Source organism: Schistocerca americana, chromosome 1, assembly GCF_021461395.2.
Source record: "Schistocerca americana isolate TAMUIC-IGC-003095 chromosome 1, iqSchAmer2.1, whole genome shotgun sequence".
Lineage (NCBI taxonomy): Eukaryota > Metazoa > Arthropoda > Insecta > Orthoptera > Acrididae > Schistocerca > Schistocerca americana.
The window spans coordinates 675,342,974-675,359,086 of NC_060119.1; the positions used below are offsets into that span (position 1 = coordinate 675,342,974).

At 37.5% G+C, this 16,113-nt stretch overlaps 1 protein-coding gene across 3 annotated transcripts in view; it reads left to right on the forward strand.

Moving 5' to 3' along the window:
• Positions 1–16,113, forward strand: part of LOC124608711 (SAFB-like transcription modulator) — a 167,987-nt gene that overhangs the window by 89,906 nt on the left and 61,968 nt on the right. For all 3 annotated transcript variants that reach the window (XM_047140009.1, XM_047140010.1, XM_047140011.1), the window contains one exon: positions 10,674–12,491. In XM_047140009.1, the coding sequence (XP_046995965.1) occupies positions 10,674–12,491 (1,818 nt within the window). The remainder of the gene's footprint in view (positions 1–10,673; positions 12,492–16,113) is intronic.

Consider the following 16,113-nt stretch of genomic DNA (forward strand, 5'->3'; position numbering starts at 1 on the left):
ACAATTATAGTAAGGTCAACCTTTCTAGCAATTTCACATTGTAACTTGGAGCTATCCACTATAGGTATACCTATACATGTTTCAGAAGGAGCATCATAAAGAGCTGTTTTATCTCTGATTGAATCCAATGATGCTTCTGAGTTTTATATCCATTCTAGTTCTCTAATACCCTTGTCTGCAAAACAGTAATAAATGGAGTGTGCTATGCCTTGATCAGCTGTTCTCCTTTCTCGACTATTTGCATCATACCTTTTTCCACTGTTCTTGACCTTCCGTGACATTAGGGTGTCATGTGACCCTCCTTCTGACAATTATAGCACTTCACCGGTTTCTTCTTAGAATAAAATGCTGAAGCTGTTTCCTTCTCTGTATTATGACACTGTGATATACTTTTCACATCCTCCAGGATCTTCATTATTACTCTGTCTCCCGTAATTTGTGTGCGTAAGCTTTCTAACACTATAATCATTGGTGAATAATGTTTGGTGAAAATTTTTTGAGGAGTCCTGCTAACAATAATGTGCCTATCCATTCATCAGCAAACTTGAAACCAATATTCCTTAGTCAATTTGATGGGGATGTTGTATTGTTGACTTACTAGCCTGTGCTCTTAACGTATTCTGCCAAGTGGTTATAAATTCACGGAGTAATCGGACTTTTCGTGTAAATTTTGCTCAGTGGGCTTCAGTGTACCAATCACCACTTCCAATAAATTGTCAAAGTGTAAGTATGCTTCCTCAGTAAATTTGCACATAGCGTAATTCTCGCTACAAGACACTGTATTTGCAGCATTTGTGCCACACGTATTTTTCACAATTACCTTTTGTTGATTAAAGGACAGTACAATGCAGTCTGTTGTTCAACTGACTCATCCCGATAGCTTTCACTACATACTTTCTTATTTAAGGTTATTCCAGTGGTTTTTTCCTTCTATATATCAGAATACTTATTCAGAATGCATTCACCGGGCCCACAACCTGTTAGAGATAGCCTAGCGAAGTAAATTATTCTGAACACTAAATTGCAGGAATAAGGCAAAGCATATTAAAACATTACCATCGGATAGAATCAGGGTTGAGAAGAAACCAGTTTTTTTATTATTTAAAAAAAAATTTTTTATTAACTAACACAATGCGTAAAACTGGGTTTTTGGATTTTTTCATATTGACGATTAAATAGTTGAATTTCAATTCCTGTACTTAATTTATTCAAAACACTAACCCTTTCTTACAGCTACTTTATTAGTGCCTCTTTGCTTGCCATACCAGCACTGTATCCATTGAGAGAATCTTCTCTGCCTAAGGATTTGTTGGGTCAAAATTAAGAAATCATTAATGAAGGTCTTCAAACTTCTGCATGGTTCCAAAAAGTAGTAAATTATACTTTACAGTCACAACTATTCAACATCGAGTTAATTTTTTTACTGGAAGTGTAAATGTTATTTAGCTGTGTTTTTACGTTGAAAGCAAAGTTAAAACTCAATATTGATAAAATAAATTCTTGTCACAGTAAATAGTTGTCTTCAATAAATATGATGGCACTTTCTAATGTGTGTAAGGCTAACTGTGTAACATTTTATATCTTAATGAGAGTTTAAGTTAAATTACAGCCACACTGCATAGATTAGCCCATAACAATATAATATGTTGTCATGTTAACACTAGAGAGTACACACACAGTAAGGTTCAAATAGTAGGACACATTCCTCACACACAGACAACGAAATTACGTTATATGAAAGTGGGTCTGGAAATGCTTTGTTTCTAAATTAGAACTCACTTTCTCCAACTCATTAATCATGGTAAATGCACAAGCATAACACATGCAACTCTTTCTCATAGTTGATATTAAATATGCCCTTTGTGGACATCGACACATGCATCAACTGTCGTAGTGAATCTTGGATGTGATGACGTATCCCTAGAGTATAGTGTATGCTTTTACAGCCTTCCAAGATATGGCCATGGAGATTGTGAACATCTTGTACTGGGGTTCCATACACAAGAGCTTTCAAATGCCCCCACAAGTAAAAGTCCAGTGGGTTTAGCATCAGAAAGAGTGGAGAGCAGGCAATTGGTCAATCTCTACCTCTCCTCCTATCACCAGATCTGTTATTTAGAAGCTGATGGACATTAGCACTAAAATGGGGATGCTCCATCTTGCATATAGTACATGTTTTGTTGCACAGCTAAAGGTACATCTGCTAACAGATCAGGTAGAACATTCTCTACAAAATGGTGTTAACATTGCCCATTAAGCCTAAGTGGAACAAAGAGAGGCCCTACTAAACAGTCACCAACAATGCCGTCCCAAGCATTGACAGAAAATTTTTGTTGATGACTTGCTTCAACAGTTGCTTGAGGATTGGCATCTGCCCATACATTCAAATTCTGAAAGTTAACAATATTATCTCATTGAAACAACTCGTCTCTGAACAGCACCATTGCACAAAAATTTGGTTGACACTTTCTTGAAGGGTACTTGTGCAGAAAAATCAGCTGCTGATAATGCCTGCACACACTGTAAATGGTGCGGATACAGCTGGTCCTCATATAACTCTTGCCAGACAGTCATGTGGTCAACATTTAGTGTTGCAGCTACATGTCTTATACCGACACTAGGGTTGTCATCAACTGCATGAAGAATTGCCACCTCCTGTTGCGGTGTCTCTTCTTCTAGGCCTCCCCCAGTCTCTAGTATGAGGCATAAATGCCCAATTTTCTTTAAGGTGGTGATCAGCGGCTTCAAATGGGGGACTTTCGTCCTGGAAATCTCTCATGGTATAAACGTTGAGCATGTGCGCCTTTGTCGTCAGCTAATACATACGTCAAATATGCATCTCCCATCTCTGCATTCATGTACACTGCCATTGTATGAGCCAAGTCTGTGATTAACTCTATGTAGTAATCCGTGTACTTGCAATGGTCATTCTGATCGCTAGAACGGTAGATGTTACTGTAAACAAGCAATGACATACATCACATGGCAACAGGGACTTGTAAAACAAAACAATGGTGGTGCACAACAAACCAGATGTCACCAATGATTCTAAAATTATGTTCTTGTGTGTTTCCCATGATTAGTGAGTTGGAGAAAACACGCTGTAAGATGGAAACAAAGTGTTTCCAGACCCATGTTCATGTAACATAATTTCTTCGTCTGTGTGTGAGAAATGTCTCCTGTAATTTGGGCTGTACTTTCTTGTTACATCCTGAATATTGTTCATATATTCCCAACAAGTTTTGTGATATGCACAATTTTGTATTTTTGAACATTTAAAAAAGTTGCCAATCTTTGTTCCACTTGTTCCATTTTGTAAGATCTGACTGGTTTTTTTACCATATTTGTTAGACAATACTTCGTTATACATCAAATGAATTCGTGGTTATGAATCAGGACTACCATCAGCTGTAGAATGGAATTACGAAAATGAAAATTTGTGCTGGACCTAGACTCAAACCCAGATCTTGCCAGACCGGGACTCAGACCCGGATTTCCTGCTTATCACAAGCTTATTGTAGCATATACTTCATTATAGATAACTGTGCCATTTGAAAATACATCTGAGGTTGCTATTAAAATCATCATCCAGGCCAGTAACATAAAACATGAACAGCAAGTGTCCTAACATGCTTTCATGGGGTAAATTTGAAGTTACCTCTGACCATGTTTGTTGTAATTTAAAAAACCTGCCAAAAAACCAGCTGTAATTAATTACAAAAATTTAATGAACATGCAAAATGTTACATAGTTAACTTTACACAAATTAAAAGTGTCATATTTGTTGAAGCAACTATTTAGTATCCCATGAATTTATTTTATTAATATTGTGCTTTAATTTTTCTTACAATATAAGAAGCACAGGTAAACAACACTTACACTTCCAGTTAAAAAATTTAACGTTACATTTACTACTCTTTGGAAGCAGGCAGAAATGTATTGAGGCACAAAGGCATTAAAGACATTAGCTCCCAGTGTGCATTGATTTATATTGATGGGGCAATTTGACTAGGCAGATGTGCTGACCTTGCTTATTAGCCTCCTTACTCGTGGTGTCTCATCGATTCCCTTAAGAGTTTTAGCTTGGTGTGCATATGCGCTGAAGGGATCGTTGATTGTCATATATATATAAAATATTCTTTGAACATTGCCGAAAGAACTGGCACCACAAATATAGAAATTTTTTGATCACTTAATTTCTTGTGTCTTTTCACTCCTAAATCATTTCTTAATTTTAACCAAACCAAACAAGTCCACAGGTAGAGATCCTCTCAGTTGATGCTGTCCTGGCAAAGCAAGAAAAGAGGCACTAATAAATTAGTCATAAGAATGGGTTATTTTTTTAAATTAATTAATTATAGGAATTGAAACTGAACTATTTAATCTTTGATATATTAAAAAAAAACCTCTTAAAACTCAGTTTTGCCCACTGGGCAAGTTTTTTTAAATACTCAGGTTTTTCTCACCTCTGCTTCTCACATAATCCATAGTATCAATTTTTATTGGATTTTAATATATATGTTACAACTTGAGACAAGGGAAGAAAGCTGTATTTTTTTGTTTTGCCAAAAAAAATTCCAGGTCCGAGATACGAGCCACTGAAGACAAAGCCTTGAGCCCCATTTTGAGCTCGCAATTTTCGGGAAATACTTTAAAATGCTGTAGGCTATCTCAGTTTCATGTATTATTTCGTTGGTGTTGTTTTAAAGATAATAACTTTATGTTGAAATATGTCTTTATGTTTAAATGAAGCTTTGGCGCCGTGTGTGCTGGACTGCTGTTCAAATTGCTCGCCAATGTTTTATAATGTTTTTGACTTCATATACTCAATTCGAAGTTTATTTGTGTAAATTTTTGCTATCAAAATAATGTCTTAGTGGATTTTCATTCATCTCAGTCTTTCTTTCTGTGTTATTTATTCGAGTGGTCTGTTATTCATGAGTGTGCTTACGTCATTCATCCGAGTCACAGGCCTCAGCAGTGTGTTTACATTTCGCTACATGTGGTTGCAGCTGTAGCAGTTATTAAGTTGTTTGTGCACTGTTATACAGTTATCAGGTATAGTAGTTTTCAACAGTGTCCCGTGCTGTTTCTGGTGAAATAACAGTTTAATAAACTTTCAGAAACTTTCACCCACTGAGTTTTTTTAGAGTTGTTTGTATGCTGAAGTGGTTTAGTAAATTCTGTGCGGTAGTTTTCAGCTGACATTTCTTATTGTTTCTAGTGAAATATTTCAGTAAAATTTTCATTAACTGTTTTGATTTCTTTGAGTGTTCCACTAGGCGCTTGAATTTTTGGTTTCGGCTAAGTAATTGTGTGAAGTTTTGGTGGTATTGGTGTTAGTTGTGGTTTAGTAGTATTAATAAAAATTGTTACTTTCTTAGTAGAGAGAGAATTTTAAGACTACTCTTGTTAGTTTTTTAAATAGTTCTACTGTTGTAACTGAACTTAGGTAACATAGATTTTTCAGTAACAGTTAAAATTTTACCACGAGTGAGAAGTGTGGGCTTTGTCGTTGGTTTGTGAATAGTGGGTTACGGTGTGGGATTTGTTCAAAGTATTTTCATTGGGGTAATGCAGTGGAGAAGCCAGTGGGCATTCTAGTGAGGTCCTCTCTTGGAAAAACAGAATTTGTAGCAGAAATAAGTTTATAGAGGAGCAGGAGTGTAAGATCTGTGCTCTTCAGGAGCAGTTACAAGATGCAAAGGAGGAACTAGATAGGTTGAGGAGAGTGAAGGGTGCTGGGGAACAAGAACTGGCAGTTGGTAAGAAGGCAGCTAGGAGGAGGAGATATTCAGACAGTTGTACGCTGTGTGTAAGCAATAGATAAGACCAACTGTCAGAGTTAAGTGGAGAGGAGCCTCTTGTAGCTGTAGGTTTAGGAACATGCAGCAGTCTTAAGCAATTAGGAAGCCTAAATCAGTTGCAATTACTAACAGAAAAAGCAAGGTTCTGCTGCTAGGTAGTTCGCTTGGCAGAGGTGGGGGCCAGTAGTTGCAGTAAGTGTTGGGGACTGAGTACCAGGTCGTCAGCATTGTGAAGTCTAGTGCAGGGTTGGCTGAGGTGAATGACAGCGTACGGGTGTTATGGAGGAATTTTACGAAAGAGGATCAGGTATTGACTGTGGGTGGAGCAGGGAATAGTCTTGATAGGGACAGGGAATATGATGTAGGTGGTGACCTGGTAAAGGTAGCTACTCAAACTGGTGGCTCTAATGTGCACTTTGTGCAACTGTTTCAGCATCATGATCAGCCTTATCTTGATGCTGCTGTTAGGCATGTTAACATGGGACTGGAGTAGGCACTGATGGCAGAGGGCATGGCTCACACTACAGTGATGCCAGTTGAGTCTATCAATAGATTGTGTTAGGTATGGGAAGGGGAGGCTGGCAGTGCTTACAGGTGACAATCTAGTGGGTGGTGGTGGGATCACTCATGGAAAAATTCCTGTAGTAGTTGGTGTTAGAGTTACACATATTTTAGATTGAAGTCAGCTGGTAGTTATACCTGCTTAAAGAAGTCCTCTAACAAAGGAATCACCTTCAGAGGTGGTCAGGTATCCAAGTAGAGAAGGAATTAGCAAATTTCATCAAAATATAAGAGGTAGTGAACTGCATATAGGTGTTGACTCTGGCAGTATTGATATATTAGAGCATCATTAAATATTTTGACAATTCAGAGGTGTCCTTTACCGGGATACAGATTAGCTGGGCTTTTTTTTTTTTTTTTTTTTTTCCAAGGAGTTCTTTTTGGAGTGGGGGAGTGGCTATGTGCACAAAAAACAGTATTCCATTTGAGTCTGTTGACGTATCACGGCACTTCATTGAAGCGGTATTTGATTGGTGTGCAGGGGCAGTTAAATTTAGTGAAATTAAACTTCAAATTGTTGTTGTTTGTAGGTCTCCTAACTCTGTCTTCAGAGCATTTCTGCTCAAGCTAGAGAAGGTTCTTGGTTCTCTCTATAGGAAGTACCAAAACTTAGTTATATGTGGTGATGTCAGTATCAATTTTTTATGTGATTGTGCAAGAAAAAGGATGTTGGAAGATCTCCTAAAATCATATGCTCTGATGCAGACTGTGTTTTCTCCAGCTAGGATGCAGGGGAACAGTAGCACAGCCATAGACAATATTTTTATTCATTCTTCATTACTAGATAGACATTCTGTTAGTAAAAGTGTGAATGGCCTTTCAGACAGCACAGGGTCAAGATGTAAAGTCAGTTCATAGTAAAAATATTTCTGTTACTGATAAGACAGGTATATGTACAGATTTAACAATCATTTTCCGAGAATTGCTGGTGAATTAAATAAAAACTTAGTTTCTATGGGGAACCAAAGAACACAAAATATTGCACCAGAAGTGGGACCATTATGGAATACAGGGATTGGCTCACAAATGGTTCATTTCTTGGAAAACGCCTTTCCGAGACTGATGTCTGAAATACTACTCTGTGATACTGACGTGGGGGAGTGAGTCAATAATTAAATCACTGAAGTCTAAGGACTCTCATGGATATGATGGAGAGCCTAGCAGAATATTAAAGTATTGTAGTGCACATTTTAGCCCTGTACTTAGCTATATTTGTAATTTTTCCTGAAGTTTCCTGAATGATTAAAGTACTCAGTCGTAAAACTGCTTTATAAAAAGTGAGAAAGAGATAATACAGACAATTTTAGATCTATTTCTATGCCATCAGTGTTTGCTAAAGTTATTGAAAAGGCTTTGTATGTAAGGATAATTGATCATTTTATATTGCGTAATTTGCTGTCAAATGTGCAGTTCAGCTTTAGAAGTGGTTTAGCAACTGAAAAAGCTACATTCTCTTTTCTCTGTGAGGGACTGGATGGATGAAACAAAAGTTTTCAAATGCTTTTGATTTAACTAAGGTGTTTCATTGTGTTGCTCACAAAATATTGCACCAGAAGTTGGACCATTATGGAATACAGGGATTGGCTCACAAATGGTTCATTTCTTGCTTTAACAACAGACAGCGAAAGGTCATTATTCACAGTATTGAGAATGGCTGTGATGGTCTCAGGGGGGTACCGTCAAATTGGGGGGGTCTCAGGATCAGTGTTGCAACCATTCCTGTTCCTTATTTATATAAATGATATGTCCTCTAGTATTACAGGCAGTTGAAAATATTTCTGTTAGCTGATGAGACTAGCTTGTTCATAAAGGATGATGTCTGCAACATCAGCTCTGTTTCAAATAGTGCAGTTCGTGGCTTGTAGAAAATAAACTAACACTGAATCACAGTAAGTCTCAGTTTTTACAGTTTCTAACAAACAATTCACCAAAACCCAACATTTTAATTTCACAGGATGGGCATATGATTAGTGAAACTGAACAGTTCAAATTTCTAGGTGTTCTGCTAGTAAACTGTCATGGAAAGCCCACATTCAGGATCTTGTTCAAAGATTTAATGCTGACATTTTTGCTATTCGAACAATACCTGAATTAAGTGATCATTGAACACAAAAAGTAGTTTACTTTGCTTATTTTCATTCGCTTCTGTTGTATGGCATTACATTTTCGAGTAATTCTTTCCATTCTCAACAGATATTTTCGGCTCTGAAATGAGCAGTTCGGGCAGTAAGTGGTGTAAGTTTGCGAGCTTCTTGTCGACCCCTTTTCAGTGGTCTGGGTATTCTGACATTGGCCTCTCGACATATGTATTCTTTACTGTCATTTCTTGTTAACAATATCAGCTTATTCTCAAGAATTAACAGCTTTCACTCAGTTAATGCTAGGCAGACGTCCTGTCTGCATTTGGATTGCACTTCCTTTACTCTTGTGCAGAAAGGTGTGCAGTATACTGCTGCATCCATTTTCAATATGCTACCACAAGAATTCAAAAATCTTAGCAGTAATCCATGCGCTTTCAATTCGAAACTGAAGAGTTTCCTCATGAGTCTCTCCTATTCTGTCGAGGGGTTCCTTGAAAAATTAAGCTGATTCCTATGTTGTCTTGATTGCATTTACTTAAACTTATGGCTTTGTCTTTGGGTTAATAAACATTTTATCTCTTGCTATATTCAGAAACAAAACAGCATATGGCTCACTCAGAGAAGATGATGATTCTTTTTTGAACCATTTGGATTACGAATGATTTTTCACACCTGTCAGTCCTGGAGCATGGCAACTTACATCATCTCCTAAATAAAGCTTGTGGGCAGCTGGGACAGTAGTGTCATCCAGTTGGTTGAAAGTAGTGGTGAATTCTTTTCCTTTACTACCAGTGACTGAAATGTCTTCAACATAACTTCCAAACAATTTTGTAACAACACAGGATTTCTTTCATGGTGAATTCAGTAGAACTTTTTTTGTGCGGGCTGTGGCTTTCTCAAAAGAACTTTCATTATTATATGGAAATGAAGTTTGACTCTGTTTTGCTGTAGTCATTTCCCTTTATTTTCTTTATTTGTGAGTGTTTGTACGGCCTCTTCTCTGTTTCTTTGCCTGTTCCTTAATCATGACACGTAAGTAATAACATAATAAGGACCTGTTAATGGGATAGTGCCCACCTCACAGTTGTTTGTGTGTTGTCTACTGATCAAAGTAGCATGCTGTTGCCATTAATAGGAAATGATAAAAATTCAAAATATAGACAATGACCAGTAAGAAAGTGGCAATTTCATATATATTATCAGATCTTTCTGTACATATATGTAATGAACCACACAAATATTTTGTGTGGAAATGGTGGGTGGGGTGTTAGAGGAGGCAGAAATGCCCTACATATGAACTTTCAGGCAACAAACATGCACACAGTTGGCCTATTTCTATAATTTTGTCATCAGCCCCCCCCCCCCAGTTATGTTATTAACTATTTTAATATGTGTTAATGATATGAATATAATAGAGGGAAACATTCCGCGTGGGAAAAATATATATAAAAACAAAGATCTTTGTTTTTAATGTGTGCTAAGATTGATTCATAATTGTTGTCTATTAACACTGAAATTTGTTTCTAAGATTTACAATAGAGTGGAAGAAAACTCATTGTGCACTAAATATTACACTCTTGATAGTTCATCCGAAATATTGCATGGTAGGTAGTGCTAGAGTACTGTAGTTCTTAGCTGATTACGTAGTGAACTTAGTGCAGTTTATTTATCAGGGTGAAACATACGCCTAAGTTAACAAAGCCCTTCAGTTATTTCCCTGAGATTATTATTATTATTATTATAATATTATCATCATCATCTCTACTCAAGACTCTTTTATTCTAGTTTCAGAATTATTTATTTTTAGATTTTTAAAAGTTCATTAACACATTGCCTTTCGTCTCCAATAAGTTTGATTGTCTACATCGCTTCAAATTAATGACACTGTATGACATTAATGCAACCATTTACATGTCTTACATACGTCTTAAAACAGAACATCTTTTAAAGTTGTAATATGACTCTAAAATCGACAATGTATTGCAATACAATTTTTACATGTATGATTATATATACTTATCCAATTATGTAACTATTAATAAATAAAGTTCTAATTTGTGGGCAATTATTCATTTTACTACTCTTTTGAGCAAATATTTTAAAATGGAGATGATGATAGTGGAGTTTCTATTTGTGTAGTAATTAAAGAATTTGGTTGATATAATACCACCTTTAAATAATTGAATTCCCACATAATGTTAATAATTGTTTATTCTGCTTACAGGACTTAGAAGATATTGCTGAGGAAATGTCACAGAAAACAAACAAATCACGTAAATCTGTAAGCAATGAAAATAGTGTAGCCTCTCCAGGAGTAATCACAAGATCACAGTTGAAACAACTTGCCAATGCCAAGTCAGTTCCAGAAGAATACAAACATGTTCTTGGAGAAGCCCAGCCAAATCGAAGAAATCAGAAGCGTGGGAAGTCTCTTAATACTGAAAAACTGCCATCTCCACATAAGCTTTCTGTTACTACAAAGGCCAGAAGAGTATCAAAGAAAGTGAATCGGAAGGAGAAAATACAGAGTTCATCTGAACAAAACAATTCTTTAGAGATAGAAGAAAGTTTCGATGTTGAAATGCGTGATGATGCTGATTTATCTGCAGAAGAAAGTATAGTTAATACTCCAAAATCAGCAGGAAGTGCTGGAGAAAGAGTAAGACCAAAGAATAAAAGAAAGAAGGAAGACAAAGTGGATGAGAGTGCTTTCAATAGTGTGTGTGACAGTAGTTCAGGAGAGCAGGCTACTAGTAAAATGGAATTCAGTGAAGGAGAAAGTGTTGCAACTAAAGAATCAGTCACAGTTCTATCACAAGAAAAAAGTTTTGCGAAAAAGAAGGCAAACCAAGAAGCAGGCATTGATTCAGTGGATTCCAAAACAGATAATATGGAAACAGATAGTAAAAATGATGATGAGAGCATGCGCTCTGGTAATAAAACTATGTTGAAGAGTTGTGATGTGTATGACAAGAAGAGTGCTGTAGGTAAGAAAATAGGCAGAAAATGTAAAGGATTTTCTAAAATAAGCAGTGCATCAGAAGAAGAAATATTAGACACCATACACCCAAAGGAAAGGGGGAATTCTGCATTGGAGCGAAATAATTCAATATGTGAACCTGTTGACATGTCAATCAGTGATGACTGCAGTGGAACAGAGAAAATACGGTACCTTTCAAAATCTGCACCGAGCGACTCTGAAGTATCTGAATCACTTGCTGAAAATCATAAAAATTTAGCTCAGGAGGTGTCAATAACTAACAGGAAGACAAAATTATTGAAGAAAGATAAATTGTCTGTGAATCAAGGAGCACAAAAATCATCAGAAGTTAGCAGTGCAACAAGCAGCAGTTACAATTCTGGCTATGAAATCACTCCATCAAAATCACTAGTTGTATCTAAAGAGCAGTCTTTGTCTACCAAAACAACAGATTCCGGGATTACTGGCATGGTAGACAGCAATCCATACTGTGATTCTGACAGTTGTACAAGTGACAAACAACAAACGCTTGATGGCACTCAAAAGTTAATAAGTTATCCAGACAACATAACAAAAGAGGAGCAACGTAATATTTCTGGAAAAAGCAGTGTCATAAATAGTTCAGGAAATATTGTGAAAACATCGAGTTTACTGCCACATGAAGGTATTCCTTCATGCAGTGGTGGAAAAACATCAGAAATTAGGCCACCATTTCTCTTACGAATGAGGCCAACAATGAATGAAGAGCCTGTAGACTCTGATTCAGATGCAGAATCTCGTAAAGCTATTATGCTATCTGCACAACGACGTATCGAACAAAATTTGAGCACAACAGATTCAGAAGGGCGTAGATTTTCATCACACCAAACACCAACTTCCAGTTTACCTGATGCTGAAGACTCAGATGATGCACCACCTGAGAGCATGACATTTGAGGCAGGACGGAACACTGCTACAGAATCCTTACGTGATGCTGTTGAAAGCATAAGGCGTGACCGACAGCGACGTAAAGAGAAGAGGAGAGCCAGGCTTGAAAAGTTGCGCCAACAGAAGGAAGAGAAGGTAATTATTAAAGTTTATTATTCAAGTGACAAGCATATTATACCCTACCATACTGGAACTTCTGCAAAACCGTCCACCTGGTTGAACGACCACCATCGAGCAATGGCCAAGAGCAGAGTTGACCACCCTGTGACAGAGCACAACATAATTGACTTTAGTTGTCCCCCTCCCCCAGTACACCACTCCACCTCAGTCCCCACACACCGGCTTCTCACAACTGAGAGATGGGAACTGTCATTGAACACACCCTTCAAATTCACAACCCTTCTGGCGTCAGTCTCTGCTAGCCGGTGTCCTACACCCATTCATGGCTCCACTTTGATTCATTCCACATTCACTACTGATGTCTCACTCGTTCTCAAAATGCAACTGTCAGGTTGCAGTCGAAGAATCCTGGTTGGGAAGGGGAAAAGACTCATCTCATCACTAAGTAAAGAATAATGTGTAATTTTAATGGCACCATAAAAAGTGGTGCCATTTACTTCTGGGTGTCTCCATTTGTAACTTTAATGATGACACCAAATACCCAAAACAGTGGTAAATATACTTCGTCTCAGCACTTCCCGGCATAAAATGTTTTGAAAATGTGATATACAAATGATTTGTTCACTGTAAATTAATCACTTGAGATACTGAAAACATCAGAATGACATTAAAAAAAAAATACCAGTCACAATCCCCACCCCCACCCCACCTGCCCTGGCCTCTTATTTTAAAGATTGACACTACAAGTCTTGATTCAGCATGGGGTTATATACTTTGAGAAACGCCTCTTTAATGTGTTAAAAGCTGCTCTGCCACAGGCCATGTGAGGAAGCAATCATGTTAAAAAATGGTGGGTAGATTATTAATCGAGTCAAACAGTGAAAACTCCAGGTAGGAATATCAACACTGTAGGAAAATATAGACTGCTACTTATCGTAAAGAAGATAGATCAGGTTGCAAACAGGTGCGATTAGAAGACACTCACATATGGCTTTGGGCCACAACCTTTATTCACACACACACACACACACACACACACACACACACACACACACACACACACACAAAGCAAGCACACTTGACACTCTTGACCGCCAACTCCAGCATCTCAGACCAGAATAATTACTATTAAAAACAGTCTTGATCACGATTTATTTTACAAGGTAACCAGTTTCGACCACTGCTGTGGTCATCTTCAGACCATTGAGTAGGAACCCCTTTCTCTTGATTCTCCAACAGAAAGGGGTTCCTACTCAATGGTCTGAAGATGACCACAGTAGTGGTCGAAACCGGTTACCTTGTAAAATAAATCGTGATCAAGACTGTTTTTAATAGTAATTATTTACAAGACATTGATCACTGCTGTTCCCATAGTGCATTCAAAAGTAATTCAGACCAGAATGCCAAGCATGTGAGTATCTTCTAATAGTGCCTGTCTGCAACTTGACATGTCTTCTTTGCACTAAATAGCAATCTATCTTTTCCTACATTTGATATTAATCCAGTCATACCTTCTTACTTCATAAGGGTCAGTCTATTGTGGCAGATGTGGTTTACCAGCTCAAAAAATTGTGTGCTCACTGGACCAATGTAACAAAGTGTGCAAATTATTGTAACATTTAACATGTAGGGAGCAGTGAATGCCCAGTTTTCAATGAGCAGAAAAAGATCCACTAGAACAAAGTCATGCAGTGAATGCTATACTCAGAGGAAAAGAAAGTGTTTATAACTATATAGTCCACTACTCGCTTAAAATCTTTGACATAATAGTAAAGAACCCATATCCAGCATTAGTGTGGCTCAAATACCTGTAATTACAAATGTAGACACAGTGCTGTGAACATACCTTTGGTATCATTCAGTGCTGAGTGGCCATTGGGCAGAGAAACAAATGTAACCAATATTGATGCATTAGTACTAGTCTCACAAAGAAAAAACCGTTATGTCACAAAATAAGGATTCAACAGAACCTTAAAATAACTGTAACAAAAATATGAAACTATTTTTATCTTATGGTTTCCAACAAATCACAAGAGGAAGTGTCTAATGACTTGAGCAGGACAGGACAGTATATGCACTTCAGCACTGCTACAGTTTTGGTATCTGGCATTGGTCTATTGATATGCTTTTCACCCTTCTCTCACACTGCTCAGTAGGATGTACAAGGAGGTACTCAAAAACACTGGAATTATTTTTTAAAGGCTGTATATTTTCAAATTCTTTACAAAACAATCTTATACCCTTCAAAATACTCTCCACCACAACTACAGCTTACACTGTTGAAAAATTTTTTGCTGTCATCTTTAGAAATGGCTGACAGCTCCTCCCTCATTTCTTTCTTCAGTGTTGTCAAATCATTGTCCTTTCATGCCCCTTTTCATGTGTGGAAATAAAAAGTCACACGGAGCCAGGTCAGGCAAGTAAGGTGCTTGGGATGACAAAACCATGCCATTTTTAGTCAAAAACTGGCTAACGGAGATGGCTGTGTGTGCATTTGCATTGTTGTGGTGGAAGAACTACTCTCTGTCTGCCACAAAGCAGGTCTTTTTTGACAAACACTATTGCGCAGTCTTCTTAAAACAGTTCATCAGTTGTATGTCGACGGTCTATGAGCACAAGCTCTTGAAATTTTTCAATATTTTCATCAATTCAGGCAGTTGATGGACGTTCAGAACAATGCATGTCAACAGTCAACATGTTGCCATTTTTAAATCAAGCAAACCACTCATACACTTGAGTTTTTCCCATTGGTAAGCTGTTTTCAACATTAAAACAGCTGGAGCAGCATTTTTACTGAGCAGGAAACAAAATTTCATATCTGCATTTTGTTAACTTTTAACTTACCATCATAAAAAACAAAACATGAACAAATCAGCGCTAGCGAAAACAATCACTGCAGCTGAACATAACAAGCTAGGTCAACAACACAGGTGGCACAGCACTGGCAACGAGTTGTGCTATATACGCCTAGCGGCAGAAATGCATACTATACAAGTTTCACCCACGGCAGTGTTATTCCAGTTTCTTTGGGTACCCCCTCGTAGTTGATGATTTGCCCTATAGTGATCACCACTTCTCCATCTGGATACACCTTGTAAATCAAACAGTATCTTAAAGGAGCTGCCAAATTGGATTGTAAGCAAGGTTAGCTGGGTGTTAGGGCTTATAGGAATTTTTGACAGTGAATTGATGGATCAGCAGTTAAAGCAGCATGTACAACATCTTCAATAACAACTTTACGAGTCTCCCATTCACGGAGTAACCTTGCTGTATAGTCACAGGGCCATTCGTCATTGGGAGGAGTGGTGGTTGAAAGTGAAACACAAGAAGTTTCCACCAGTAAAGCCAACAACGTGGCTGTACCAAAGAACTTGAAGTTGAATGAAGTCTGTTGACGTAGTCTGGTTTGTACACTGCTCTTTGAAATATATTTTCCTCCTGTGGTGAGATGGTCCAACAGCATGTAGCGCGTATGAAGTGTGAACATCACTGAACATTTGGAAGAGTGCACCCTATTTACTAATGAAAAGATAATCTACAGTTTGAGTGGAGACCTGCCCTCTATTTAGAGTCATAACAGTAAAGCTGTGAAATGGTTATTAGTTCTTGCATCTCTTCCCAGCTTCTCAAAACAGTT